The sequence below is a fragment of the Strix uralensis genome, chromosome 3, assembly GCF_047716275.1.
Source record: "Strix uralensis isolate ZFMK-TIS-50842 chromosome 3, bStrUra1, whole genome shotgun sequence".
Taxonomy (NCBI): domain Eukaryota; kingdom Metazoa; phylum Chordata; class Aves; order Strigiformes; family Strigidae; genus Strix; species Strix uralensis.
The window spans coordinates 28,351,305-28,378,607 of record NC_133974.1 but is presented as its reverse complement, the minus strand read 5'-3'; the positions used below and the strand labels follow the sequence as shown (position 1 = coordinate 28,378,607).

Below are 27,303 nucleotides of genomic sequence, written 5' to 3'. Positions count from 1 at the left end.
GGGTCCATAGATCACATACAGCTCAGAAAAGCTTAACCATCTACACTGATTTCTCAGTCACTGTTGTTAGATTTATTAGGGTGACTGTGGGAAAGAAGAATCTGTCACCTGTGGCAGATCAGGTTGTGGATGCTCCTTCAGAAAGAGCTCAGCACTTTAGGCCAAGGGTATTAAATGAAAGAAAGCACCACATGAACAGGGTAGTAGTACCCTTGGGGCTATTTTAGCTCCTAGACTGTTACGTGTGTTTTCCTAGGGCATGGAAATGTCCCTCACACTCTCTTCCACTCCCAGGCTTTTTTAAGGGAGACACCTTTGATGTACTATGGAAGAACCACACAGAGCACAGGGTGAAGTCACCTTGCTGTTTTCATGCAGGATCCGATTCAGCAGAGCTAGGCTTGTTGGGCCTGGCCATGTCAAATGTGAGCAACTGCCATCCTGAGCCACAGCCTCTTGGGCCGCCCCCTGTGCTCTGTGGCCTGGAGGGGTCTCAGGCTCTGAGGAGGGTGTGCTTGGGCCCTGCCAGCTCTCCTGGGCAAGGACTCAGCACTGCATGGCATAGATGCTTGAGCCGGTTGTCAGGCCCACAGCTGATATGGCTGATCTTGACCTAGTGCTAGCAAAGCTGGCTTGGACACTTCCAAGATTCAGCTGGACAGGGTGCTGGGCCATCTTGTCTAGACTCTGCTTTTGCCAAGAAAGGTTGGACCAGATGATGCTTGAGGTCCCTTCCAAGCTGGTATTCTATGATTGTTTTTGAGCTGATTCCTTGTGCTTCTAGTTCACCTGCGAGCCTGGGTACCTGTTATCTGGGTACTTCTGCTGTCCAAAGTGTCTGAGCCCCTGCTGTGCTCCCTTGTGCCCTACTGCCTTGCTTCAAGGAGAGTCAGTGGTTTGCTGTTCCTGACTCATCAGCAGGAATGAAACATGAGTTAAGGCTGAAGTGTGAAAACACTACATCAGCTATAGAAACTAAGAGCAATTGACATGTGGTCAAAGACACATTTCTTGCAGGCTCTGCCAGTGTCCTTATCACCCCTGTCCAGTCAGCTGCTTAAATACAGCACTTGGCTTCAGGATGGCAGGGTAAATAGTAGAGCAGACTGGATTTGAAACACAGTTCTTACAAGACTTGATTTATGATTATCTAAATTGATAGCACTAACCATACTGAAATACATAATCATGTCAGGCTGAGGTATTATATTTATCCTCCTCCTTTGTTCTAGAGAGAACAGAATGATACAACTAGGTCGAGGCATCATTCCCTTCTGATCTGCTGCTGCTACCTTCCTGCGTGTAAAGTGCAGCTGGACTCGGAAAGTGACTTTGCAAAACCAGCATCCTCTTGTACAGCATGATAAGCTTGCTGTAGGCATTTACAGTTTATAGTCTGTAGACCTACTCAGCTGACCTAGTGTAGGTGTCTGCTTCTGGATGAGCTGAACAGTTCTTCAAGCCTCACTGAATGTATTGACTAAATTTTTCATTGGCTGTAACAGGAGCTTAGACTAGTTGCTCCTGAAGGAGAGACCCATTCAGATACATTGTTGTTATCTGAATCTAGGTATCTCAATAGATATCTGAATTCCATGCTAGGTATTTTTTTAAAAATATTTAAGCCTATTAAATCTCTCATCAGTTATGCATCTATTTTATGCTTGAAAGTACAGACCCATCTTCACATGCTGTGGTGGCATAAATTCTCTTACTAGTTTGCACTTCAAACAAGCACACTGGCCATAGGAGAATAATTTCTTTGTACTAGATGATGGGCAGGACTTGCATGGTTTCGTAATCTGTGTGTTATTTCTTGTTCTCCTTCTTACTGTATTTTTAATATTTAAAGTTAATTCCTTATGGCAGATTTTTGATATATACTGTACACTGCCCAAGCTGAGAAGTACTGAGATGGAAAATGGAGGAAGCAGGGGTAGAAGAGGAACATACTTGGGAATATGCTAGCATATTCTAAATTCAACTTTCCTTTGCAGACCACTGATCAAGCAGTACTCTGATTTATTTTTGCTCTTAAATAATTGTTCCATTCCTACTGTAGGCTTGCAGTGCCCTGAGGTAACAGGGAAGGAACTGGGACAAGCCACTGCAAAGGCAAGGCAGCCATGGAGGGCTGCAAGCCTTCTTGTCAGAGAATGATAGGACTGCTTGGAGAACAGGCCAGCTTCTGTGGTTTATAGATTTAGACAGGAAAGAGTATTTAAAGGGTATCCTGAGGCATGACTGGGCATGCTGTTTGGCTATTTGCTTACACATCATCAGCTTACCTGCTTTGATAGGAATCCTAACTTTATGATAGGAAAAAACAAAAACATTCTGTAAAGCAGCAGTGTATTGCAGCATGGGTTACTAAAAATTGTATTATAAATTCACATCCAAACCCTAGGTTCACACAAGGGCTAATACGTATACCCTTGGGGGCCCGCTTAAGAACTGGAAAGCAGGTTATTGATGTTGTATTTCATGAACTCTGTTGGAAAAGTAATCTTGTTCAGGTTATGTAAAAGACAATTGCTTTTAATCCCTTTGTGTGGACTTATCTTAGAATATGACACATGCCAAATCAGTCTTCAATATCTGAAAAATGGTTCCAGCACTGCTTAGAGTTTAGGTTTTAGAAGATAAGAATAATATGTCCTAAAATAAACATAAGGCATGCAAGTAAGCATCAGTGAAAACTTGTTAATGAGGGAGTGGAATGAGAAATTGAATGTAAAATCTTACATTTCATGTTTTGATTCAGATCTTTATAGGAGTAACACTCAGCTAAGATTAAAAAAAATCAAAAGAACCACAAAAAAAAGGTTGCAGTCTATTTTTTGAGACGTGATAGAACCAAGAAAGAGCAAACACAGTTGCATCCTCCTTGTGTGTTAGTGAAGTAATATACTGAGTGTAGGTAATCTTCCTGCTATAAAAAATGAAGACCTAGCTTTAATTAGCAATCGTTACTATTAGAGAGGATGTTTAAGTAGTTTGGAGGACTTAACTTGAATCCTGGATTTGGGGGTAAACTTGCAGAACTGGCAGTTAAATGTGGGGGTTTTGTTGTTTCTTTGTAACCTGAGCGTATTTGGGATGGAAGTCACTATGGGAGAAGAAGAAAGGAAATAATGCAGTCTTGGTCACTTTTTAATTTAAAACCGTTTTCACAATACAGAGGCATATATATATATATGTTTGTATGTGCAGCGGAAAGACTCTCAAATTTCTGTCAGCATGGAGGAGAATTTGATACAATAAAGTTATTTAATTAAACCTGCCTTTTTAGTTCAAGTAGGTACTTCAACTATAGGGTTTAGTTCTATTTCAGCCTGTCCACAAACAGCTGAGAACTCTGGCATCTTCAGAACAGTTTTGATACTACACATACTAATGTCTCCAGGCCCTAAAATGTTGTAGGTTGCATATACATTTAAGTTTCCAAGCTTTGAACAGGCAGTAACTGACAATTCAAAGACTGTTTCTTGAGGCCATTAATTGACAATGGTAATAGATGACAATTCTCATGCATATACAACCACTGTCAAAAACCTTAAAAGCAAGCACATGAAGTTGGATAACCTATCTGAGCTTTCTTTGTCTTTGATATTCATTAGTGCACCTGCAAAAGTGCATTTAATCTACAGGACTCACTCAAATATCTGTAAAGGCATTTGCAAACACAGTTGAGTTGTACTGTCATTCTTCCAGTTGTGCTGAATTGTGGCTTAATGTTAGCTATCACTTTTTCTGTGGTTCAATGAAGTTCTGCCAGAAGGTAAACTGGGCTGCAGTCCAGTGTCCACTGACGTTAATGCAAAGGTTTCTGTACACTTCAGCAGGAGATCTGATAATGCACTCCTACTTCTCTTGAAGTTAATGTTTAGTGACTCCGAAAACACATACTGGCTGGAAAGGTTGGGTTCCAAGGTTAGAATTCTGACACCCAATATATTCTACCCAAAATACACACTGGAAAAAATGAAGAATTAATATGATTTCTTATAAAGCATAAAAATAATAGGTAACGTATGATGAAGGCAGTAGGGATAGTAGAAGCCACAATGGATAGGAAAAGTATCTGGTGAATTAATACAATAGCACATTGAAAGAATGGAGGACTCAAAGATTCATGTCACTAAAGCAATAACGCACACATGGGATAGCACTGATGTATTCATATGGTGCTATTAAAGTATCAGACAAAGAATTAAAAAGAAATACAGAAAAACTAAGAGTGAAAGACAAATACTCAACACATTACCCAAAATGTCTTCATCTGTAAATAAAAAAAGCAAAAGTTAAACAAGTTTTTTAGGAAGTTTCAAAATCCTATTTTTTATATTATTGAATGGGCTAGGAATGGGAACAGACATCAGACATAACAAGGCCTTTATCATAGAATCATTGAGGTTGGAAAAGACCCTCTGGATCATCGAGTCCAACCATCAGGCCTACTCTACAAAGTTCTCCCCTACACCACATCCCCCAGTATCTCATCCAAACTACCCTTAAACACATCCAGGGATGGTGACTCTACCACCTCCCTGGGCAGCCTATTCCACTGTCTGACCACTCTTTCTGTGAAAAATTTTTTCCTAATGTCCAGTCTAAACCTCCCCTGTTGCAGTTTAAAGCCGTTCCCCCTTGTTCTGTCACTAATCACCTGTGAGAAGAGACCAGCACAAACCTCTCTACAATGTCCTTTTGGGTAAGTGTAGAGAGTGGTGAGGTCTCCCCTCAGCCTTCTCTTCCTCAAACTGAACAGTCCCAGCTCTTTCAATCGCTCCTCATAGGATTTGTTCTCCAGGCCCTTCACCAGCTTCGTTGCCCTCCTCTGCACTCGTTCCAGCACCTCGATATCTCTCTCGTATTGAGGTGCCCAAAACTGGACACAACACTCCAGGTGTGGCCTCACCAGTGCCGAGTACAGGGGGACTATCACCTCCCTACTTCTGCTGGTCACACTATTTCTGATACAAGCCAGGATGCCATTGGCTTTCTTGGCCACCTGGGCACACTGCCGGCTCATGTTCAGCTGCTTGTCAATTAGAACCCCCAGATCCTTCTCTTCCACACAGCTCTCCAGCCACACCTCCCCAAGCCTGTAGCGATGCATGGGGTTGTTGTGGCCCAAGTGCAGGACCTGGCACTTGGCCTTGTTGAAACTCATCCTGTTAACGTTGGCCCACTGATCCAATCTATCCAAGTCCCTCTGTAGTGCCTCCCTATCTTCATGCAGATCGACACTCCCGCTTAACTTGGTGTCATCTGCAAATTTACTGATGATACACTCTATGTCCTTATCAAGATCATCAGTAAAGATGTTGAACAGAAATGGTCCCAACACCGAGCCCTGAGGAACACCACTTGTGACCGGCCGCCAGCTGGATTTAGTTCCATTGACCACCACTCTCTGGGACCGTCCATCCAGCCAGTGCTTGACCCAGCAGACCGTTCGCTCATCCGGGCCATGGGCAGCCAGTTTTTCTATGAGAATCCTATGGGGAACTGTGTCGAATGCTTTTCAAAAATCCAAGTAGATAATATCGACGGCTGTTCCCTCGTCCAATAGTCGGGTCATTTTGTCATCGAAGGAGATCAGGTTTGTCAGGCAGGACCTGCCTTTCATAAACCCATGCTGACTAGGCCTGATCCCCTGTTCATCCATTATATGACTTTTAATGGCACTTGAGATGACCTGCTCCATGACCTTCCCTGGCACCGAGGTCAGACTGACAGGTCTATAGTTTCCTGAATTGTCCTTCCTGCCTTTCTTGTAGATGGGTGTCACATTTGCCACCCTCCAGTCCAATGGGACCTCCCCAGTTAGCCATGATTTCAGGTAAATCATGGAAAGAGGCTTGGCGAGCACAACTCTTTCAGCACCCTTGGGTGTAACCCATCCAGTCCCACAGACTTGTGTGCATCCAAGTGGTGTAGCAGGTCTCTGACCATCTCCTCTTCAACTGTGCTGACCTCATTCTGCTTCCCCTCCCCATCTCCCAGCTCACGAGGCTGGGTGTCCAGGGAACAGCCAGTTCCACTGCTAAAGACTGAGGCAAAGTAGGCGTTGAGCACCTCAGCCTTTTCCTCATCCTTAGTTACCATGTTTCCCTCTGCATCCAGTAAAGGAGGGAGATTTTCCCTAATCCTCCTTTTGCTGTTAATGAATTTATAGAATCATTTTTTATTATCCTTAACAGCTGTAGCCAAGTTGAGTTCTAGCTGCGCTTTGGCTCTCCTAATGTTCTCCCTGCATAACTTCACTACATCTTTATAGTCTTCATGAGAGACCTGGCCCCTCTTCCAAAGGTCATAGATTCTCCTTTTGTTCTTGAGATCCAGCCAAAGGTCCCTATTTAGCCAGGCCAGTCTCCTTCCCTCGGCAAAAACATAACAAGGATTGCAGAGTATGACATAGTGGTTATCAGATACCAGACCATACTGAAGAAATTCTGAAGAATGGGGAAATGAATACACATGGTGTTCATAAATCCAAGGATGGGTATATTACAGAGAAAAGTAATTTATGCACTTTATTAATTTTTAAGTTTGTGGTCTTCAGAAAGGGCCTTTTGAATTGCTTTTGACAATTCAGTGAAGACCTCTTTCAGATGCATAGCCTGATCAGAAAAGAAGATGGGATGGGAAATATTTAAACAGAACAGAAAAACATGCTATACTATTATATATATCAGTAATACAAATTTATAAGAGTATTGTGCTGAATTATGGGGATCCAGCAAGAGTGATGTCTGTGAATGAGGACATGTAAAACTCTCACCACAAAAAAAGTGATGGAAGAGACTGGAATTATTTCATGTAGAAGGAGGAAAATAGGAGGAAACCTGATGAGAAAATATATATGGAATGATGAAAACTATACTGAAGGCTGACCAAAGCCTAGTCATCATGGGTCTGATCCATTCCATGCAAATTTGGATACCTGCAGGATAGATATATGGCTATGAGTGAAGCAGTCCCCTTGGGCTCCCTTTGTGGCCAGTAGAGAGAAATAGGTGCCATTAGAGAATGGTTCATCTGACCTGCTGACTTCAGTGGCTTGAAAGTGAGGGGAGGTCTGCTGAGCTTTGGTCAGAGAAATCCCACACTGTGTTCCTATTCACAAGAAATCAGTCACTGAATCAGAGGTGTGAAGTTAAAACTTGGCTGGATAAGAAGATTTTTTTTTTTTACATAACCTCTTACCATGGAAGTAATTTTACACAACCAGTTAGTTGTGCGCTCTGGCATGCAGTGCCCAGGCTTGCAACACTGATCATTGGTTTGAGTGTAAAGATAGACACAACAGATCCTTTCAATATTACCACACTTCATTCCAGAAAAAAACCAAAAAACCCAAACTTTCAGAGAAGATTTAAATGAATGAATTTCAGCTAAAAGAGGCTGATCTCCCCAGCCTCCTTCCACAAACAGAAAAACTCCCTTGAGAGTAGGTGAGCTAGGCTTTGGCTCTGCACTGGCCTCCAGAGACACCTCTCTATTCCTGCTGATTGTAGAGTATGACTAGGAAGATCAGTCTTCATGGATGCAGGCAGACTCTAACTGGAAGCATGCACATGAATGTTTTTGGAGAGAAGATAATCCCAGGTTCAGTTTGCCTCGTCTTCCTCTGTGGTGTCTAAAAATGGTTCTGGTGGTCATCTGAGTTGTTTCTTTAAGGAAGAATACTTTGTAGTGTAAATCTGTGTGCAGTTATTTTAGTATTTAGAAGACACATTTTCTAAAAATATGTGTTTGAAGTCTTGTTTGGTTTGCCTTGTTTCAGAATTTTACAGGCATAAAAATGAGTCAGGCAGTAGGGTCTAGGAATGAGCAACTCCCTCTCAGTGCAAGGAACAAGAAAAGGTTTGTCACTGTCCAGTGACACAGCATTCACATGATACCGGAAACTACAAATTGCTTAATGGTGTTAGAGCAATCTCGTTGTATTGCCTGCGTGATTCTAAAATCGCTAGTGTTTTCTCAGTGATTTGGTCTCAGGTGATTTGCTTGTGTGTCCCTGAATATTTTGTAATACTTTTCTGCTCTTCTGTGAGTGCTGTCTTAACATCTAAAATGGTGCTGTCTTTGCCAAACAAATATTTGTGTTATCTTCACATTTTTAATTTTGATTACTGTATTAATATGGTAAGTTTTCAATTTTGGGTTCAACTAAAGGATAAATAACACAGATGTCATGAGAAGCGTCTGTTTATTTCACTGTTGAGAAGAAATTACTGGCCATTCTAGTTTTGCATTGGGCCCAGGAGCAGCAGCTCCCATACATTACATCACTTTTGACTATTGTCTTCGTTTTTGATTACCAAATTTTGAAATTTTCCAGATTTGGGTTTTTGCTCTGGCATACTCTCACTGCAGGAATGAGTAAGCATTTCAGGTTTTGGTCTGAGGACTCTGCCCTTGTAACATTATCATTGTTGATATGGAATTAGTTTTCCACCCGAAATCATGATCCTCTGCCTTTATCGCATTATAATCCTCCCCAGAGCAACCATTTGTGATACTGTAGGCAGATTATGACTTCAAGTGAAGAGTAAGCTTCAGCAAACAGAAGCAGATGAGCTCTTAAAGAGATAAAGATCCCATTTTCTTGCTAGTAATAAACAGCAAAAGAGAAAAATATATAAAATACAAAGGAGCAGCACTGTCTATAAACAGACTTTTCTGGAAGTCACAAGTGACTTTCTCATATTGAAACATAATACTCAATCAGTAAACCTTGAAGTATTTTGAGGTGAAGTCACTCAGTGAGACAGGCCCACATACTTAAATCCCTATCTGGCATGCATTTCTAAGCACTTTTAGAGCCGCTTAGCTTCTACCAAATTCTCTTGTTACATAAACATACTTTTCCAAAGAGTTTTATCCAGCTAATGGAGATGCGAGCATGGTGAGGAAGCAGCTACAGCGCAGGGCATATAACGAGGCTTTGCCAGTAGCCATCATCTGTAAATGAATCATAATGCATTTAACATTTAGAAAATATCTTCTGATTTCAGATCAGAGTAGATTTGCTGGGTATTTTGGTCTCTTAAGGACTATTTTATTTTACTGTGGAATAATCCCTGATGCACACTAATGTTTTTTTTGTAAAAGATTTCCACAAGAAGTAAGCTCTAACAGTAGGCTCCCTGTGTTGTATTTTTTCCTGTCATCCTGAATAGTTGTAGTATCACATCGAATGATATGTTTTAAGTATCTGTTAGCTATTTCACAGTGTAGAGAGAAAATGGGGCAATAAGTTTTCCCACCGCAACAGTGTGGCAGATTATCTCACAGATTTACATCTTTGAATGTATAGAGCTCTTCCTAAATCTGCACAGGTCTGCTGGCTGCAGTGGCTTCCATTACGCTGCTTGCGTTGGTTGATACAGACAGGGTCCTGCTTCCACTGAGATACAGGGAGTCAAAGTCTGGCCCTACCTGTAGTCTGAATGACTCTATTGCTTCAGTAGAATAGGAGGGATCATGGAAAAGGGTTCAGGAAATTTTGGCTGTATCTTTCTGTCATATGTGTATATATACAGCCCTGATGCACCACACACATGACCCTCCCAGATGGACTAAGTAGAGTTGCGCGCTATTCCTGTCCTACCTGTCCAGTGTCCGGGAGTAGAAGGTTGCTACTTGGAAGTTGCTTCACCTGGTACCTCACCCTGGCACTTCAACCTTTCCACATCATCTGTTGCATGCAATGTGTATCTGTAGCAATTACCAGCATGTGTATGTAAATATATGTTTGTGTGTTTTGGCTATTTAGGGGTATATTTACTTAATGGAGCATGCCTTTAAATAATGAAAATAGCTGTTTGTCTCTGAGTGCCCGGAACAGGCTGCAGCTCTCTTCCCTTGCAGTATCATGAATACTGGAGGAAAACCAATTTGCACAGAGCCATACATATGACTTTTGATTGCTTCAATTTACCAACATAACAACATTTTAGCATAACTTTTCTATACTGATTTCCTAATTAAAACAGCCACAACGAAAAAACAAAACAAAACAGAAAAAAACAAAACCAAAAGCTAAGGGAAGGGGGAAAAAAGAACAGCAGGTTTATATGGAAATGTATTGCTCCCACTAGTTTTCAGCTGGCAGGAACTCAGGATATTTAGATTCATAGCATAGATTTCTGCAGTTTTAGCTAAAATCTCACCTTGCAGAAGTTTGATTCTTTATATGGACCAGCTATTTCTGAGTGCTGGTTTTGTCACGTAAGGATTTCAGTGGAGTTATTTTACTAGAAGAAAAAAGAAGGTAGAAAATTAGGAATTGTTTCATCTATTCTTGGTTTTGAAAGGGAATGTATTCCTTAAATTGCAGACTGTCACCAAGGACATAGATTTGGCTCACTTACTCTGAAAGCTGATGTGACTATGTGAATGACACTCTTATTTATGACCCGGCCAAGTTTAATATCAACCAACATTGTGTTCAGTACAAATGACACGTGGCAGGCTCATGAGGGGACTCAGTGAAATGAGAGAATGCTTATTGTAAATGCTCTGCAGGTAGCAATACAGAGCTAGCGTTATACATGTTGCCATTAAAGGAATGAAATTCTGTAAGGCTATGAGACCTTCTGGATGATGCTCATAGGTTTTCCCTGCAAGCCTTTAAAAAGCATTTGTGAAAGGCAGCTTTTCCTGAGTTTATTAATTTGGCCAAATATACAAGTATTTCTCAGATGGTAGCAAAAGACAGCACTCTGTCTTAATTATTTTATTCCAAGCGGTAAGGTCTGACTCCAAATCTAGCAGCATCAGAACCCTTAACAAGAACCGTTAGTCATAATTAAGTGTTGCCAGCTACCAATTTCTCTTCACTTTCATTCTCAGGAAAAAATGCACCTTTTCAGCTCATGCTCCCTAAAATAATTTCTCATGAGGCCAAGAATTAACCTGGAAAATTTTAATTATAAATTTAAAATTAGAACTGTTTAGTTATAAATAACTAAAAGTGTGAGTTTATAAAGAAAACCAACAGGAGTTACTGCGACTAGCTGTGTCAATAATACATATAACTGAGAAATATAAAACAAATGTGATATTAACAGTACTTGGCAACATCTCTTTATTGTTACATGCAGTATATATGAACATTATATTAATTTGAGATGAGCATGCTTGTACCTCAAGTCATTGTTAATATGATTTTTCTGTTGATACATGGCTCCATTCTGGGAGATGTCAAACACGATGATTGCTTTTTCTGTTATAGGGCTTTAGATCAAGTCCTCGCCATGCTAGAAGACGTGTAGCACCTCGCCTAGAGGAAACACAGCCTATAGTGGAAGCTCACCACCTAAGTGAGCAGGAAACTTCTGTAAGAAAAAGAAAAATCAAGAAAAGCAGCCGAGTTCAACCAGAATTTTATCATTCTGTTCAAGTTACCCCAACTCGAAAACCTGTAAGTATTCTACCTTTAGGGGTAAATAACACTTGAATTATATTATAGAGGCATGTAATATAATTCTAGTTTTTGGACTGTCCATATTCTGTTCCTCAATTTAATAACCTTTTCAGTTCTCATGTTCAGTGAATCTAGATATAAGTTTGTTAGACTGTATTTAATATTGGCGCATAACTCTAAAAAAAAATCCAGTTCTGGAGTTTTTGAATTTTGATTTTTATTTAATGTTCAGTCTATAGTAAATATTCAAGTAAGATACTTTATTGGATAGTTTTATAGTGATATTACTTAACAGGTTTTTATAGCACATGTGTATGTTATTGAAATTCCTCACTCAGATTTATCAGAGATTCTATGTACTGAACCAAATTTATATTAAATCTCATTACTAGATACAATTTTGAGGTCTCTTCTGCTTTATACAGTATTTACAATCTTTCTGCTCAACAAAACTTGTATCCATTTTTAACACTGTTTGCTCCTCAGCTTGATCTACACATAGTTCTTTTAATATTGCTAACCTGCTTTTAGTGAGGAAATATGACAATTCATTGAACACTTACACAGTTCCTAATGTAAATGCATGTGAAGATACTTCCTGCAGACATAATGCATTTATCTGTTTAATGAGATCTCATTGCTTTGATGCATTTGTTGACTATCTTATCTGTGCCAATGTTAAGGGACTTGAACTACTTCTATTAAGCCAGTATTATTAAAAAGGTAACTACCAAGCATACCCTAAAAAAGATTATCTCGAGGTTACTCCAACCTAACTGAACCTTCCTAGATTTGTGTTAATTGAGCATCAAGAATTATCAGTGAGCTCTGAAGCTGGTCTGAGAAAGAGCATTCCCTAGTGGAAGTACATTGTCTGAGAGAGCAAGAAACTTGTGCAAAGAGCAGAAAGCCAGAGCTACCAACACCTGCCGGAATTTTACCTTTTAGCTGATACATTTCATTTCTCTGCTTTCACTTCACTACTCCCCAGTCTCCTCTGTTCTCTCATGCTTCTACTTATTATTTATTTTACTCTGCTGCTGTTTCTGTGGTTTAATGTGATCTGATGGATTCGTCTTCTGGTCTTCTTAAAGGATCTGATCTTCCTTTCTTCTCAACCATCTCCCTTTCAGTCCCATCCTATCTTGCTCTTTAGATCACTCTGTCTAACACTGTTATTCTTACTAGGTCTTCAGTCTCTCACCAGGCTCTCCTCTGTTCCTTACTTGCTTCTGGTCCTTTCCCCACTTTGTTGTCCTTCCTTCATCTCTTCCATCATTTCTATTATTTTTCCATTCCACGCCTGTTTTTTTTTTCAATTCCCTTTTTTGTTTGATTTTTTCCGTGGTAGGCCTATGCTGAGGGTAAGTCTGCCTGTAATCGCTGAGGCTATTACCAACTGCTACTGATTACCAACAAGGGAAAAAGAGCATCAGTGGTGCTGAACCAAAGAGCTAAAATGGCAGAAATGATGTAAGCAGCACAACAGGCTTTGAAGAATGGATTAGTGCAGATAAGGAAGCCCTGCTTTTCCCCAAAGTCAGTAACACATTAGGGACTTCAGGACCAGCAAAGAAGAAAAAGTGTAAGACTAGAAAATGTGCAGTGTTACTATATAACTTCATTTTCCTATCATCTCATGGGTCTATGCTGTGTCTGACAAGACCTACCACTGAAACACTAATAAATCCCAGATTTAGAGAAACCTTCTCTCAGTGCTGTCACCATTATGTCACTATCTTGAAATTGCTTTTGCATTATATCTTTTATGCAATGTTATATAGTTCGTTTGATAGCTTTTTCTACAGCCTCGATGAACTCATGTTTCTACAAAAAAGCATAAGTCATTATCTTTATTAGACTATGATCCAGAAAACATAAGTCACCAATTTCATTTCTTATGGACGTTTTAAGTTATTCTGAATGTATTATTAACGCCACAGTGACAGGGTGAGTAAGGTTCATGCCATGACAAATCACTGCAGCATTGTGAAGTTCCATGCAGTCACAATGTTGTCCGTCCTGCAGTTTGTCACAACTTCGTTCCACTTAGTCTCAACATCTCAAAGATGAGATATTTGGCCTTTATCTTTGTACAGTTTTACATGATTCCTTGCCAGAAATGCTCTTGTTAGTCTGCATAATTTTTTTCCATTATTTTTTCCTGTTATTCCTAGCTCTGCCCACTTGAACCACTTCAAATAAATAATCTGTTGTCTTGATGTTTACACTATATAAGTATTTGTAGGCAGCTATGGCCATACCCTGCTTAGTCATCACTTGACAAAAAATTACATATAATGTCTGCTAACTGGAAGACATAAGTTCTCCTCATAAACCAGTTCTCCTGATAATTTTTGTTGCCTTTTTCCTACTTGTGTTTTTTTGTCCCTATTTTCTCACAAGAGAAAATGGTATTTCCAAAGTAACTAGAAAACAGCCTTATGGAAAGATTTTTCTTTGCTCCAAGAAATTTTTGTGTAATCAGTCCTAAAATACATTAGCCTGTTTTGTTGCTGTATTAAGATACATGCTTAAAGACTTTTCAGATATTTCATTAGAAGTTTTATTGGATATTTAGATGCTAGGCTTTCTTATTCCTGCTAATTTGGACTATTTTGTATTTGGTTGGTTTTGTTGTGTCTAAATCTTGTTTTGCAGTTTTCTAGCCACAGCTATAATTATCTGACTGTGCTTGGCTTATTTCTCACTTCCTGCGTAGCAATCTGAGATCTTTCCAGTATTGTCCCTGATCTTGTCAGAACTAAGCTAGGTATAATTGTGTGTATGGGAGTAATCCCACTGAAGACAATAATTGCTCCCCTTGAAAATCTACATGAGCAGATGTTACCAGAAATAGAACATTCGTTTTCTCTGAAAATTACATTAGATTTTTATACTTTCCAGGTCATTAATGAAGACATTAAATACATTTCATCATAATACCAATCCTTACCAGACAGAGTTCAAAGCCATTTTCACTTCATTTTATTCATCTTAATGCAGTACAACATCAACATAACGGTGTGTAGCTTACCCCTTCTATGGCATGCTGTTGTATCTTGTGTCCTGTAGGTCACCCTCTTGGTGGCTGTATTATTTGTGCTGACATTCTTTATAGGTGACAGTTTTACATCAAGTTCACACTGAGGAGAGTACAGATGCCTATGACTGAAGTGTGCTTTGAATTTTTGAACATGATGGAGAACTCTTGAGAAGAAACAGGACCATGTTCTTTAAATTAGCATGACTTCATGCAAGTCAAAGGAGTGTTACATACCACTCCTTTCAAGGTAGCTGATTCTGTATGGGTAGTTAAATTTTCTGAAGGCGTGGAAGGATGTGCAAAAGTCTCCTGTTGTGAGCTTGCTGCTGTCTAGCAATTCTTCTCCAGAGCAAATTTTAAACTGGGGGTTTTATTACAAGCATTTTGCAATGTTATCTATATTTTTAAATAGGTGTCTGTTCTGAAGCAAAAGTATAAAACTCTGCAAATTATTAATAGGCTTTTTTCCTCTGCTGGCCTGGAACCAGAAGATGGCCCTGAGTTTGTGTAAACGTGTCTGGCGCCTGAGCTGTGGGGTCACTTAGAGATACAGTTCTGCCAAATTCTAATTTCAGCTGTATGTCTAAATACATAGTTGAAAAGAGATGCTGTCAAAGCAGCATCTTTTGACATCTCCATTGTTAAACAGTTTGAAGGGCTCCTAAATTGCCTGACTCATGCAGCCACCAAGGATTAAGATCATGAGACGTAGTACCAAAATTTGCACTTGAGTTTGTCATAACAGGATCACTGTAAGACATGTGGCAGATGAAACTACAGAGATTGGGGCATAAATAAACTTGGTTCCTTCACTTTCAGATGTGAAATCTCTGTTTCTACTCAAAAGCCTTGTACTTTACACATTCAAACTCACTGGTCTATTTTGCCCCAGCACTGTAGCAACAGCATACATTGAGGTGATTATCTACAGAATACTGTTAAAAAAAATGTATCTCTGAAGTAACCTACAAGGAATAAACTGATGACAGATAATGATCTCAGAAGCACTGCTGCTCATAGGTATCCCTCAGTGTCTCCTAATGAACCTGTTTCTAACCCCTTAAAGACAGCCCCTTGCAGAAGCAATTTAACTCCGTAGGGGTGGGTGCAGCATTGATACAAGTCACTACAAGGGAATCAAGAGGGAGGTCAGATGTCTGGGAGGACATGTAAAAAAATCTACTGATGTGAGCAGCTTCATTTGGCTCCACTGAGACTACTCCCATGACTGAATTGAAGCTTGCACTGTAAAGACTCTGATGATGAAAGCTTGAAAGCAAAGTTAATCAGTTTCTAATGCATTTAAAACCATAAGCTGTCCCTTCCATGGTCTCATTCAGCTATCGTGGTTTTTGTTTTTATGTGTTTAAGCCTTAAAACTTATTAGAAAAACAGTGTTACAGTTCTGTGAGAAAAAAAGTATTACAGTTCTGTAAGGAAAACACAAGGTTTTTTTAAACATCTGATACCAAATCATTTATAGAAGAAGTCTGGGTATTAGTTGATACTTGGCTTACTTGAGATTAAATTCTTCATAGGAATGAAGTTGTTCTACAGTGCTTTTTAGAGGTTTTAATATGTCTCATTAAATAATTGCCATTTCCTTTTGTTATTTTCCATTTATTCTTACTCTGGTGTTATTTACTAGTTTTCCAATACCATGATGTACTTTATGTGATATTTGAATGACCTAATGTAGATGACATACAAAAATTACTCATCACCCTGCACAAGACTTGGTTAATTCCAAGTATTAGTTATTTAATCTATAGATTGCATTCACAGCTTCTTTTGGAGACACCTGCTTGTGTTGGATTATGTCTCCTGTGAATCACATTTAGAAGCAAATATGACAAAACATTATCTTTCACCTTCAGCTTTTTATTAATGTTATATTAATGTTCTTGAAACATATGGCAAATCTGTGAGCTACCAGACTCTGCATGGACAAGTGCATGCACACACGTGCGCATCCTCTCAGGATAATTTGAGCACAGTCACAATGAAGAAATGCAGGGACCATGTGAATGAATATAAAAAGGGAAACAAGGACTGCATTTTTTGCTATAAGACCTAAAGGATATTAATGGGGGTTTTGAGAAGCACCTGAGAATTTATTAGGTGACTGATTCGTAAAGTTTTTAACAAGATTTAAGCATCTAGCCATCTTAAACATTTTTTAAAATACCTCAAGGAACCTATTTTAGATGTGTAGAATCTTTGCAAATATGACTAAGTGCTAAATCCAGTCATCTTTGAAATAAAGAGAAAGCCTTCAGTGGCCATTAGGTTGACTTCAAAGGTACCTCTTCTCTTTCAGAACATACTCATGACTACCAAGAGACTGTTTACATCTCTTTCTTGGACTGTTGTGTTTTATTGCTTTTCTTATAGCAAATAACTCCTGACTGACAAATTGTTCATAAACAGTTTTACACCAAGACTTCATTTTCCTGCTGTTCTGCTAGCTTCTGTGACCTCCTCCCTTGCTGCCTGCTCCTGATTTCCCTCTTGGCTGCTTTTCCCTCTCCACCCTGCAGCTCATCTATTGCACTGTAGCAATTGCCTGTTTCTTCCACTCCTTTCGCCCAGCTCCTAGGCAGTTTAGATTTTTGAAGGGATTTCTTAAAGGTATATTGCCATGAGTTTCACTAGGCCAAGGATGTCTTTACAACTTTAAAACTACTTTGTGTTAAAACACAATGGTAACATGTTAAGAATTCAATCTAAGATTTAAAATTATTGTTGAGTTGTCTTTCCAGTACTTTTTTTCCTATGGATGAGTTGTTACAGCTATTAGGCATAGTGCAAAAGAAACAGTTAATTACAGTAGTGCTAATAATTATTGATGACACATGTATGTAAAAATACATAGAAATAAGCATAGCAATAACAGTACAAATCCACATTTAGAGCACCTTAACTGACTTCACTGCTAGCTCTTATCTGGAGACTTAAGGTCATTTGAATTAATTGTCCCCTGTGGTGGCAGATCATACTTGTTCTGAGTGTATTTACTTAGATTTACACTTGTGTGGCTGACAATAGTATCAAATCTATGTTATTTTTCTATACACAGTTTCAAATCATCCTACAGCTGCAGGCAGAGCCCTCTAATGTAACAGGTTTTGTGTTGATAAGTAAGCTGATTCCATACAATTTTTATTTTGTATTAATTTTCATTCCCATGGCAAATGCTTATTTACTGAAAATGGGATGAGAGCTTAAACCACCCTGGCTCTGTTTAATCTAAAGTGTTGAAAGATGGTGAAAGTGCATCCTTGGTCCTTGGTGCTGGAGCTAACTTGCTGCTAAATTAGAAGTGAATGAGATAAAATATTGTTCAACCGTTGTATCAAAGAAATAGAGCTGTAAAACTCTGGCTTGAAATATGTTTAATAGCTTTTTTGACACTTATTTTGCCATGATTTGTATTAACTGGGATTTTGTGTTCATTGATAAAATTATATTACATGTATGCAGCATAATCTCACTGAGAAATTAAATTCTTAACTGTTCACAATTTTTCTTTTTTAAATCCCAGTGTCCTTCCTTGAGAGGTAGTAATATAAACCTAAGCTGCTAAAATGTGCTAGCAGTCTTAACTGTACAAAAACCCGTTTTATGTACGTGATAATAAACAGTAAATTCTGTACAGTAGCTGAAGGAAGATCAGAAAAAAATTATTAATCAGTTCTGATGGTGTTGTTTGCACAACTTAAAATGACCAGTAATTGTCGCACAGTAATTATAGAGTCTAAATGCAGATGTTTCCTTTTCCTTCACTGCCACAGGAATCATTCTTCAGAGTTGTATTGTGTAACATCCTACTGTGGCACAGAAGCAGTACGTCTTTATATAGCAAGGGACTCCCTTATCCATTTCTATTTATATATAACACTACGCATGGGTATTATGTTAAAAGAATAGCTTGGCAAAGGCAAGTATTCAAACGTTAGGAAGCGCTGGAATTAAGCTTATACATGTAGCTTTAATTCAGTCCATTATGCATCTGCATTGTCATATGGACTTTAATTGTATGATGGCATTCTGTTTTTTCACAGGATGTACTTTGTATTCATTGTAGGATGGAAGTGCTCTTAGGATGACTCTTATGTGTAGGTGTTCTGATGCAGAAGTTGAATAAAAGAGGAGATTGCAGGAAGAGTGAGTGCTGCCTTGGAGACTGAAGGGTGAGCACAAGGTCACTGTGAACGTGCTGAACAACTGGCTTAAAACATTTTTTATCTTCCATTTTCTAAATGCCTGACTTAAAGCATGTAGTTTGGTTTATAAAAGTTCTCAAGCTGCTATTCACCACTGAAGTCCGTGTATTTTGTGGTCTGAGTATTACTGATATGTAAATCTAATAACTCTTAAAAATCAGATCCCTGGCATCTCAGTTTGACCTAGATAACAAAATTGACCTCCTGGTTTCAGTTTGCATCCCGTGTAATGGGAAAGATCATTAGTATTTGTGAAGCAGTCAGGTACTACTGCAGTGATGAGCACCACAAAACAGTCTATGAAATAATAATTTCTTCTTAACACCAGCATTTAAATAGCATGGAGTTAGTTAAGTTCTGGGGCTGCCCATTGAACAGAGGATGACAAAACAAAATACTGAACAACTGTTTATGGAGTGAATATCACGCATCACTTGCACTAAATAAAAGCAAGACACTGGGGATATAATAGTATACGATCACATCATTATGACTACATCATGATGAACAAATGAACAGGCTGAACTAAGGTTGCATGGTGAACCTTGAATCAGGGATTTGGTAACATTTTAGTGCTTGACTTCGCAACATTATAAGAAGTATTTTAACAAGAACTTTGTGTTTAACTTCCTACTGTTAAAAAAAGTACACTTAAAAACAAACCTCTGTTGTGTGGCTCATCAGCAGGTTTTGACACCTGAACGACAGCACAGAAAATTCTGCTATTGGGTTTCAGTGAGAGACTGATGATATTTGTATTCCTCCATATGAATCAGTAATACAGGGGAAGAGGTATTTTTTTCTAGAGGAACTCTCAGATATTTGCTAATAGCAGAAGTTGGGGTCAAATTTTCTTTTCCTACCAGGCTCCTTAGGGGGATCTGCTTTCTTGTGCTCATGTTTCCCAAGCGTGGCTCTTTCTGCCCTGTCTCTTCCAGCCTGCTCCTGATCTGCCTCTGCCCCACCACTGGCTCCTTCCTTGATGCCCAGTCCTCACTCTTCTGCTGACCTCAGCCCTTCTCCTCTCGCTTTGTCAGTCCTTGTATTATTCCTCTGTGTCACACCCCTGCACAGCCCTTCCCAGGCTCACCTGGTCAGTCATCTCATTGCTCTAAGGCACTTGTTCAACCAGCCTCTTTGATTTCTGTGTCTCCCTGTAGCCTCTGGCTGCATATTCCATGCATACCTTCCTTGGCTCTTGCCTCTCTTCTTGGAGACCTTCTCCTCACACACAGTTCCTCCCTTCCTTGTTCATCAGAGTACCTTGTTTGAAGCCTTTTGCTGAGGCAATACTGGTTTCATGCCAGCATGTCAGATCCTTAGCTCTCCCCTGATCCGCTCTCTGCAGCATTGATGGTTACTAGTCCCAGCTGTTACTGTATAGGTCCATTTTTCCTCTAGTCTGTATCCACGAAGTCTGCTGTTCCCTTGAATGCTTTTCAGCTGCAGCTCCCAGACTCCGCTGGTCTCTGTGTTCGTTCCCCAGGCTGTCAGTCCCCACTTTTTTCACCAGCCCTTTCCTCCAGTGTGCCGGTTCCGGTGTTTGTCCTCTACATTCAGATCGTACAGCTTCTTCCTCTTGCTGGCCAAGCACAGCTGAGTGCGTCAGAGAGAGCATAAAAGAAATGGTCTCCTGCCTGTTAGGTCTGGTGCCTGCCCTCCCCTGCTCTCCATGCCTCTTCCCTGCACTGCCTTCAGCCTGCAACCGCAGCAGGTAACTATTAGATGGAAAGATTAGTGTTGCCTCCATATATCCAAGCTGGAAGGATCCTGCTCAGTTCTTCAGCAGGGATGGTAGGTGTCCTTAAAGCGGAGGTAAGAGCTGTGAGGGTGGAATTTGCTTGGTTGGTCTGTAATGGTGGGGTATTGCTCTGGCAGCTGTAAGACTGAGAGTCTTGAGAGGCTTTGTGTAGTGGGTGCCAATCTGAAGAGATTTTAGTTGAGACATTGGAGACATTTTAGTTGATAAATTCAAACATGGCCTTATTAAAAAAAAAAAAAAAAGTCTGGTAAAATCACATCAGTAGTCACCTGGGCCCTAGGAATAGTTAAATCAAACTATTTAACTTTGCAAAGAAGGACTACTAGCAGATGAGCAGAGATTAAAAGAAGTTGACTTGCTCAGTAAAGGCAAAAAAGGCTGAGAGGAGGTACAGTGCAGGCTATGAACACATCAGGGAAGCAAAAGAAGTATTTAAGGAAATGTACACTGTTGTTGCAAAAAAACAAAAGATCAGGAATAAGTTTCAGGTGGCAACTAGAGGAAGATTACTTGTAATCAAGAAAGTGGTAGGTTCTGGAGCAGCTTTCTCATCAGAGCAGTGTGATCAAACCCAAACTTTAAAAGTTTTACTTTATACTCCCTGATGCCAGGGATAGCAGATGATATTCGTATCTCAAAGACCTGACAAATGTAGACAGATTTTTAACAAAGATGGCAAAAAGCCTATATCTAGCTTAAAGGATATTCATATTTGACATATACATCCCAAAGCCTAGAGTATTCAAAAAAGATCACTGGGATGTTTTTTTAGTGTTGACAAATAACTACTGGATATTTTCATCATCTTGCTCTCAGGCTTCTCAGTCAGCCTTTCAAGAAAATTCAACCTTGGGCAGGGAATATTTCAAACCGAACATAAGATAAGGCAACTTAAAATTGATTTTAGAAAATAACCTAATAATTACACAAAACTAGTACTACTGTTAATATAAGAACCTGTATTTTCAAATAGTTAAATGTTCATTAATTGCTGGATCAAGTCTTGAAACTTGGCTTTAAAACATGGGATTGAAACAGTTTGAAAAGAACAAATGAATGTTTAATTCTGTAAGGAGGGAAACTTACCAGTCAGGAATGTTAGTTGTTACTAAAAGCGGAATATCAATACCATTGTTTTGGATTTTCATTATGTCATTTTAAAAAATTCTTCTAAGACGTCCTTTTATTTTTTTCTTGAAAACAATCTGTGTCCATCAGAGATTCAAAAGTTACTTAGAACTTTAATTTGCTCTTTGCTGTCCAGAGTGTTTGAGTGTTTTCATACTCTGATATATCTTTTATGGCAGGAATAATTTGGTTTGCTATTAAAACATATATATATAAAATATAATAAATCTACAGTGAGAAGTTTAGAAGGCTGAGGAAAGTATTTGAAGCTAAATGATTTCTTCTTCCAGACTCTTCCTCTGTTACATGGCTGGCCTCGCAGGCATAGTAAGCAGATAAAACTCTGTGTGCCTTCTTCAAACCTTAGTTCTGTCACTTTATTCTCTTTTGTGTCTGGCAGACTAGGAGGGATCTGAATGGATGCAAGATAGCTGCAATTAAAAATTAATACAGAATTTATTTTTAGGTAATGGGAAGTTTTTTTGCAAGTTATATGCAGCAGTCATCTAAGGTATACGCATTTCTTTTACAGAAATAATTCACGATTTTGAGACCATGAAATCCTGACATTTTAGGTATTAATATCTACGAAGCATTAATTTTGAAACAAGATAATGATAATTATAATGGAAGTAGCACTTATCTAGCTAATGGTTTTAGTATAAAAATCAACAAAAATCCCTATTCCCCATGCTGTAGCTTCCCAGATACTCAGAGCTCAAAATATTATCTTGCCATCTGCAAAACCTTCAGTACCTTTCTGTCAGCTTCTATAATGTAGGTAAGCTATTTCAAGATTAAATCTTGCACTTCATATTGAAAAACTAAATAGAGGAAATAGGTGAGGAATAAAGGAATGCATTAAATATGTAACATATCAGGGCTGTCGTGTTGATGATATTATTAATTTTCAAGTGACATTCAAAAACAATCCACATTTTTGTTAGCAGAGTTTTACTAAGCAGCTTTTCAAAAGAATTGATGGCTTTGACACAATGTAGCTAGTTTAAACCAAATGTTATTTGGCCCCACTTACATATAGGTCTTGGTTACACTGAATGAAGTATGCCTTCCTTTTCAATGTATTTGAAAAAGGAAAAACAATGAGCAGGTTTTCCTTGCACAGAAACATATTTTAAATGCCTTATTTTTCTCTTATGATGGCTATCTTCCTTGGTGGAAGTTGCTGAGATTTGTGGAGAGTATCTTGGCAGTATCTGATTCCCCAGCTCATCTCACAGTTAACAGGGAGTTACAAATGTGGAGCATCTCTCAACTTTCTGCTCCTGAAAGAGATCACCAATAAATGAATGAAACAGTAACTCTACTTATTTATTTTTTTTAGCTACTAAAAGATGATATGACTTCAGACCAATAAGTACTTGAAATTTGGTGTATCTCTGCAGAATTGGTACACGAGCTGCACTGTGGTTTCTGCTGCCTCCATTGCACGTGTCTCATCCAGGGACTACTTCAATATTTTACCCAATTATACTTAAAGCAGAATGTATAAGCAGTCATCGGAGCAGGAATCAGAACCCAGGACTTCCTTCTCCCCCGAGGGAGCCCTGTGTGCTCTGACGCAGAGCGCTACTCTCCCTCTTCCTCTTTTTCATTCCACACCAAGAAATCTTGAACTCTTGGGGTTTTGTTTTTTGTTTTGTTTTGTTTTTTTTTAACCTGTATGACTTCCACAACCAGGAGGTCATTGCAGAATAGACTCTGGGCTGGCTGCTGGGAGATGAGGGTTTGAACCCAGGTTTCAAGCTTCTTAAGACAATAAGGAAAAGGCAAACAGCTGCTTCACCTCTTTTATGGTTCAAAAGAAACTAGTGCTCTCTGCTGTTATGAAAGGATGACTGAGGACCAATTTCAGGAGAAGGTTTGGGGGTGTCTTATATCCCTGAAGAATGAGATGCTGCATCATCCTGGGTAACCATTTTTTTTCTGCCTACTTAGTTCCTACCAAAAACACAGTTCTGGATTACATCAGTTTTAGATGTATAAGTAGATGGGTATCCAATAAACAGTTTGATGTTACAAGACCGTATTGCAGTGTCTTGATGTTTGAAAAGCTTACCTGTTCGCAAAGGTAGTTTAACATAGTCAGACCCTTGATGCTCAGGAGTTTCAGATTTAGTGTATTTGCTTTCCAGCTTGCTGCTTATTGCTTTAGAACATTAAATACAAACCCAGAAACTCTGTAGTTAATGTTTGCATATCCTGATAATGTAGGCACTTTCAAGTATGAACATTCTCTTTAATGAATGGCACACACAGAACTAGAGAAAAATATTAATTTAATATGGCTGCGTCTCTACTGATAGATTTATTTTTCTTTAAGCTTAGCATAGTTGTTTTTACATTGTCCTTGTTTGTACTTTCATTTGTGTCTGTTTTGAATTTTGATCATTTCTGACAACATGCAGTCCCAAGGGACTTGCATAGCCTGATTACATACATTGAATGTTTTGTATTCTGCATTGTCTTATCATCTAATCTGGTTAAAGTGGTAAAGATTTACTAATGGGAACATTCAGTTGCCCTAGATTTTTGTCTTAAATTTATTAAGTTATTTTACTTTAAAAGTTGATCCACTTTAATATCATTCAATCTGGGATGCTAAAGGACAAAAATAGCCTGTTACATTCAACTGATATCCTAAATTATTCTGAATCAGGAGGAATTTTGTTGAAACACACTCAGTAAAACCACGATTCAAACACTTCATTTCTGTTTGTGTTTATCCATTGCCTACAATGAACATAATGAAAGAAAATGAAATGTATTCCAGGAATTCTGAGGTAGTATACGTGAAATATAAGTAACTCATAACTAAACTGAAAATTCAATTTCAGTCAGTGTTGACCTGTACTTCCCAACAGCTTTCAAAACCCAGCATGAAAGGACTCACTGCAGTGGAAAATTGTCTCAAAGAGAAAATGCGGAAGTACAAGATACTTGATTAGAATTCAGTTGGCCAGCACAATCTCTGATGTATCATAAATTAGGGGAATTTTTGCAATATGATGATAATTCAGTATCAGCCTCTTGGCAGCTTTTGCCAGCTGGATTGCTTGACCGAGTTTAAAACCTGACCTCTGCTAATGCTTCTGCCTCAAGGAATGACAGTGCAAAACCCACTGGTGTTCTTCAGGGTATCAGATCCTATTTAGGGGTGGCTTATCTGATATATAGCATCGTGTGTTACCTCATACTGTTTTCCAGCTACACTGTCTTCCACCTAGTTTCCACCTGATCTTCTGCAGTGCCTCACCTATGACAAACAGTCCTCCTTTCCCTCCTCAAAGGAAATCATGCCTTGGTACTTGGCCAAATCCCTCTTACAAGAAGAATACCAAATACTTCTTTGAAATCATACCCATTACTGGAAGCCAGCTCCCTTTTATAGCACAGTAGCAAGCCTGACTCTCAGGCGGCTGCTGCAAATCACCTGATTACAGAGAAAACCCTAGACACTGGCAGAAATGAGTTTTGCTCTCCTAAATCCTTGTCCTGAGCACTTTGCCTCCCAAGACATGATGGTGAGGACTCTGTGAGCAGTTTGCACCCCCCTGTGGTACTGACAGTGAAATGATGCATTAAGTTTAATCCTGTACTTTGAATGCAGGCAGACAAAACTCCGCTTAGATTTGTTTATGTATGACCAACAGGGTTCAGTGCACAAGCTGTTATATGCATAACTACTATGCAAATTCAACAGTTCCTGCTGATCAACAATAGAGGCTACAATAAGTCTTTAGGCTAATGAGCAGAAGGAATGCATAATCGGAGGCATAGAATAAGCAGCTATAGCATCTGGGCTGTGACCTTACAGGCCTTCAAGCTAAGAAGGGTCAAGCCCTGACCCTCGCTAAATCCCAGAGTAGGCTAAGTAAGGATGTGTCTGATCAATATTTTAGCGGATATAAAAGACATTTCACTCATGAAACCCAAAAAAGTCTTGTGTAGTATTAACAGTTATGTTTTTCACTTGCATACAGCAATGTGCTTTATAGAAAAATAACAGAAATCCTTACATATTTTAACAGGATATAACAGATTTTTCTTCACATGCTGTCCTAATTGGCCAGGAACCCTTTTCAGGATAGTACAGACGTTCCATGTTATTTTGCATTTTTTAAACCAGTTAATATGTTGCTGTAATCATGGAATGCTTATTTGGGACTTACAGCTATGGCATGGAAAATGTATTTGCCAAAAAGAAACAATCCAGTGGGATGAGTAGTAAGCATATTGTGAACAGTGGCTGTGCAAAAGGAGAACAATTACAGACTTCTTATCAAAGCTATTAATTTACCCAAGAAAATCAGTTGTTCAGTTCACTATAAGTGTCTTTAGAATAGCAAAGTCAAGATTCTTAAAAATAATTATGTGCTCGATAGCTCTGTGTACACGTTACTCAGAAGTATCTCCACGCTGAATAAAACAGTAGACTAATTTAGAAGTTGGCTTTTCTCAGATATGAGTTTGCCAGATTTTGCTATTCTGAAAAATTCCTTTCCATACTTCCTACCTTGTTCTGAAAATGAGACTATGATTCCTGAAGTTAGTAAGCCGAAGTGGGTTTTGTTCATTCATTTTGTGAATGCATGCATTAAGTAAGGTAGAAGGACAACTTAAAAGAGGATAGCTAGTTGTAATACACATAGAGGCCAAAGACTGCTCTACCACTGTCCGTTCAGTTTGATTTCTCAAAAATATGGGCGTGGGGTCTTCTCACATAGCTTATATTCCTGTATTGTAGCACAGTTGACCAGAAGGACAGTCTCCTTTTCCCTAAAACTGACACCTCAATAAGAGTGTGGTGAATATGTTCAGTGGCGTATATGGAACTATCACTCAACAGTGCTTTTCGATTCTAAGGGTAGGATGAACTATAGAAAGAGTTGCTATGAAAAATAAGAATGGGCTATTAAGACCTCTTTTGAGAAAAGAAAAAATTATAGTGTACTTTCAAAGATAAATTTGGGAGATCTTTCTTCCAGGTTTCAATAACAACTGCTATTGTACTTCATCCTTGCATATTCCAAGCTGCTACATAAATACTAACAAACTATCACTATAGCACCATCACAACACTGTGTCTGGGCTCTTTCTAATCTTCATATTATAAACTAGAAACAAAGAAAGTGAAGAAATTGAAAGGCAAAATCTGTCTCCATGGGTCTGTGTTATCCAAAGAGACTGAGGGTGGCTGAGCAGCCAATGGAAGATACAGGCCTGAAGCAGGGTGTTCAGAGCTGGGATTAAAGGGAATACTTTCTCTTTTATGGCAAAATCTGGAGCTAAGGACAGGCCACAAGAAACCTAATCCTGGACTAAGCACATGAGGAGCCCTGTTAGCCTCACCTGGTACAGCAAAGTGCCCTCTATACCCTGCAGCAAGCTGTGCACTTCCAGCTCCCATCAGGAAGACACCTGTCTGACCATCCTGCTTTATGAGATGCTACAGCGAGTTTTAGCTTATTATATAAACTGGCAACAAAATATTCCCAGCACTAGAACTAATTACTAAGGCAATCAGAGCTGGGATCAGACATCTCATGTTTTTGTTTTTCCGCACTTACCTCTTGCTCTCTCCACATCACAATACAGATAAACAAAAATTCAGTTAATTGGTTTCATGCATTCATTCCCTCCCTCTCTCCTCTTTTGAACTTCACCATGAAGTAGT

The 27,303-nt window shown here is 39.1% G+C and overlaps 1 protein-coding gene across 4 annotated transcripts in view; it reads left to right on the top strand.

Annotated features, from left to right (window-relative positions):
* The window catches only part of DST (dystonin), a 316,365-nt gene that overhangs the window by 6,723 nt on the left and 282,339 nt on the right, over positions 1-27,303 (top strand). For all 4 annotated transcript variants that reach the window (XM_074861756.1, XM_074861754.1, XM_074861758.1 and 1 more), the window contains exon 3: positions 11,252-11,440. In XM_074861756.1, coding sequence (XP_074717857.1) covers positions 11,252-11,440 — 189 coding nt within the window. The remainder of the gene's footprint in view (positions 1-11,251; positions 11,441-27,303) is intronic.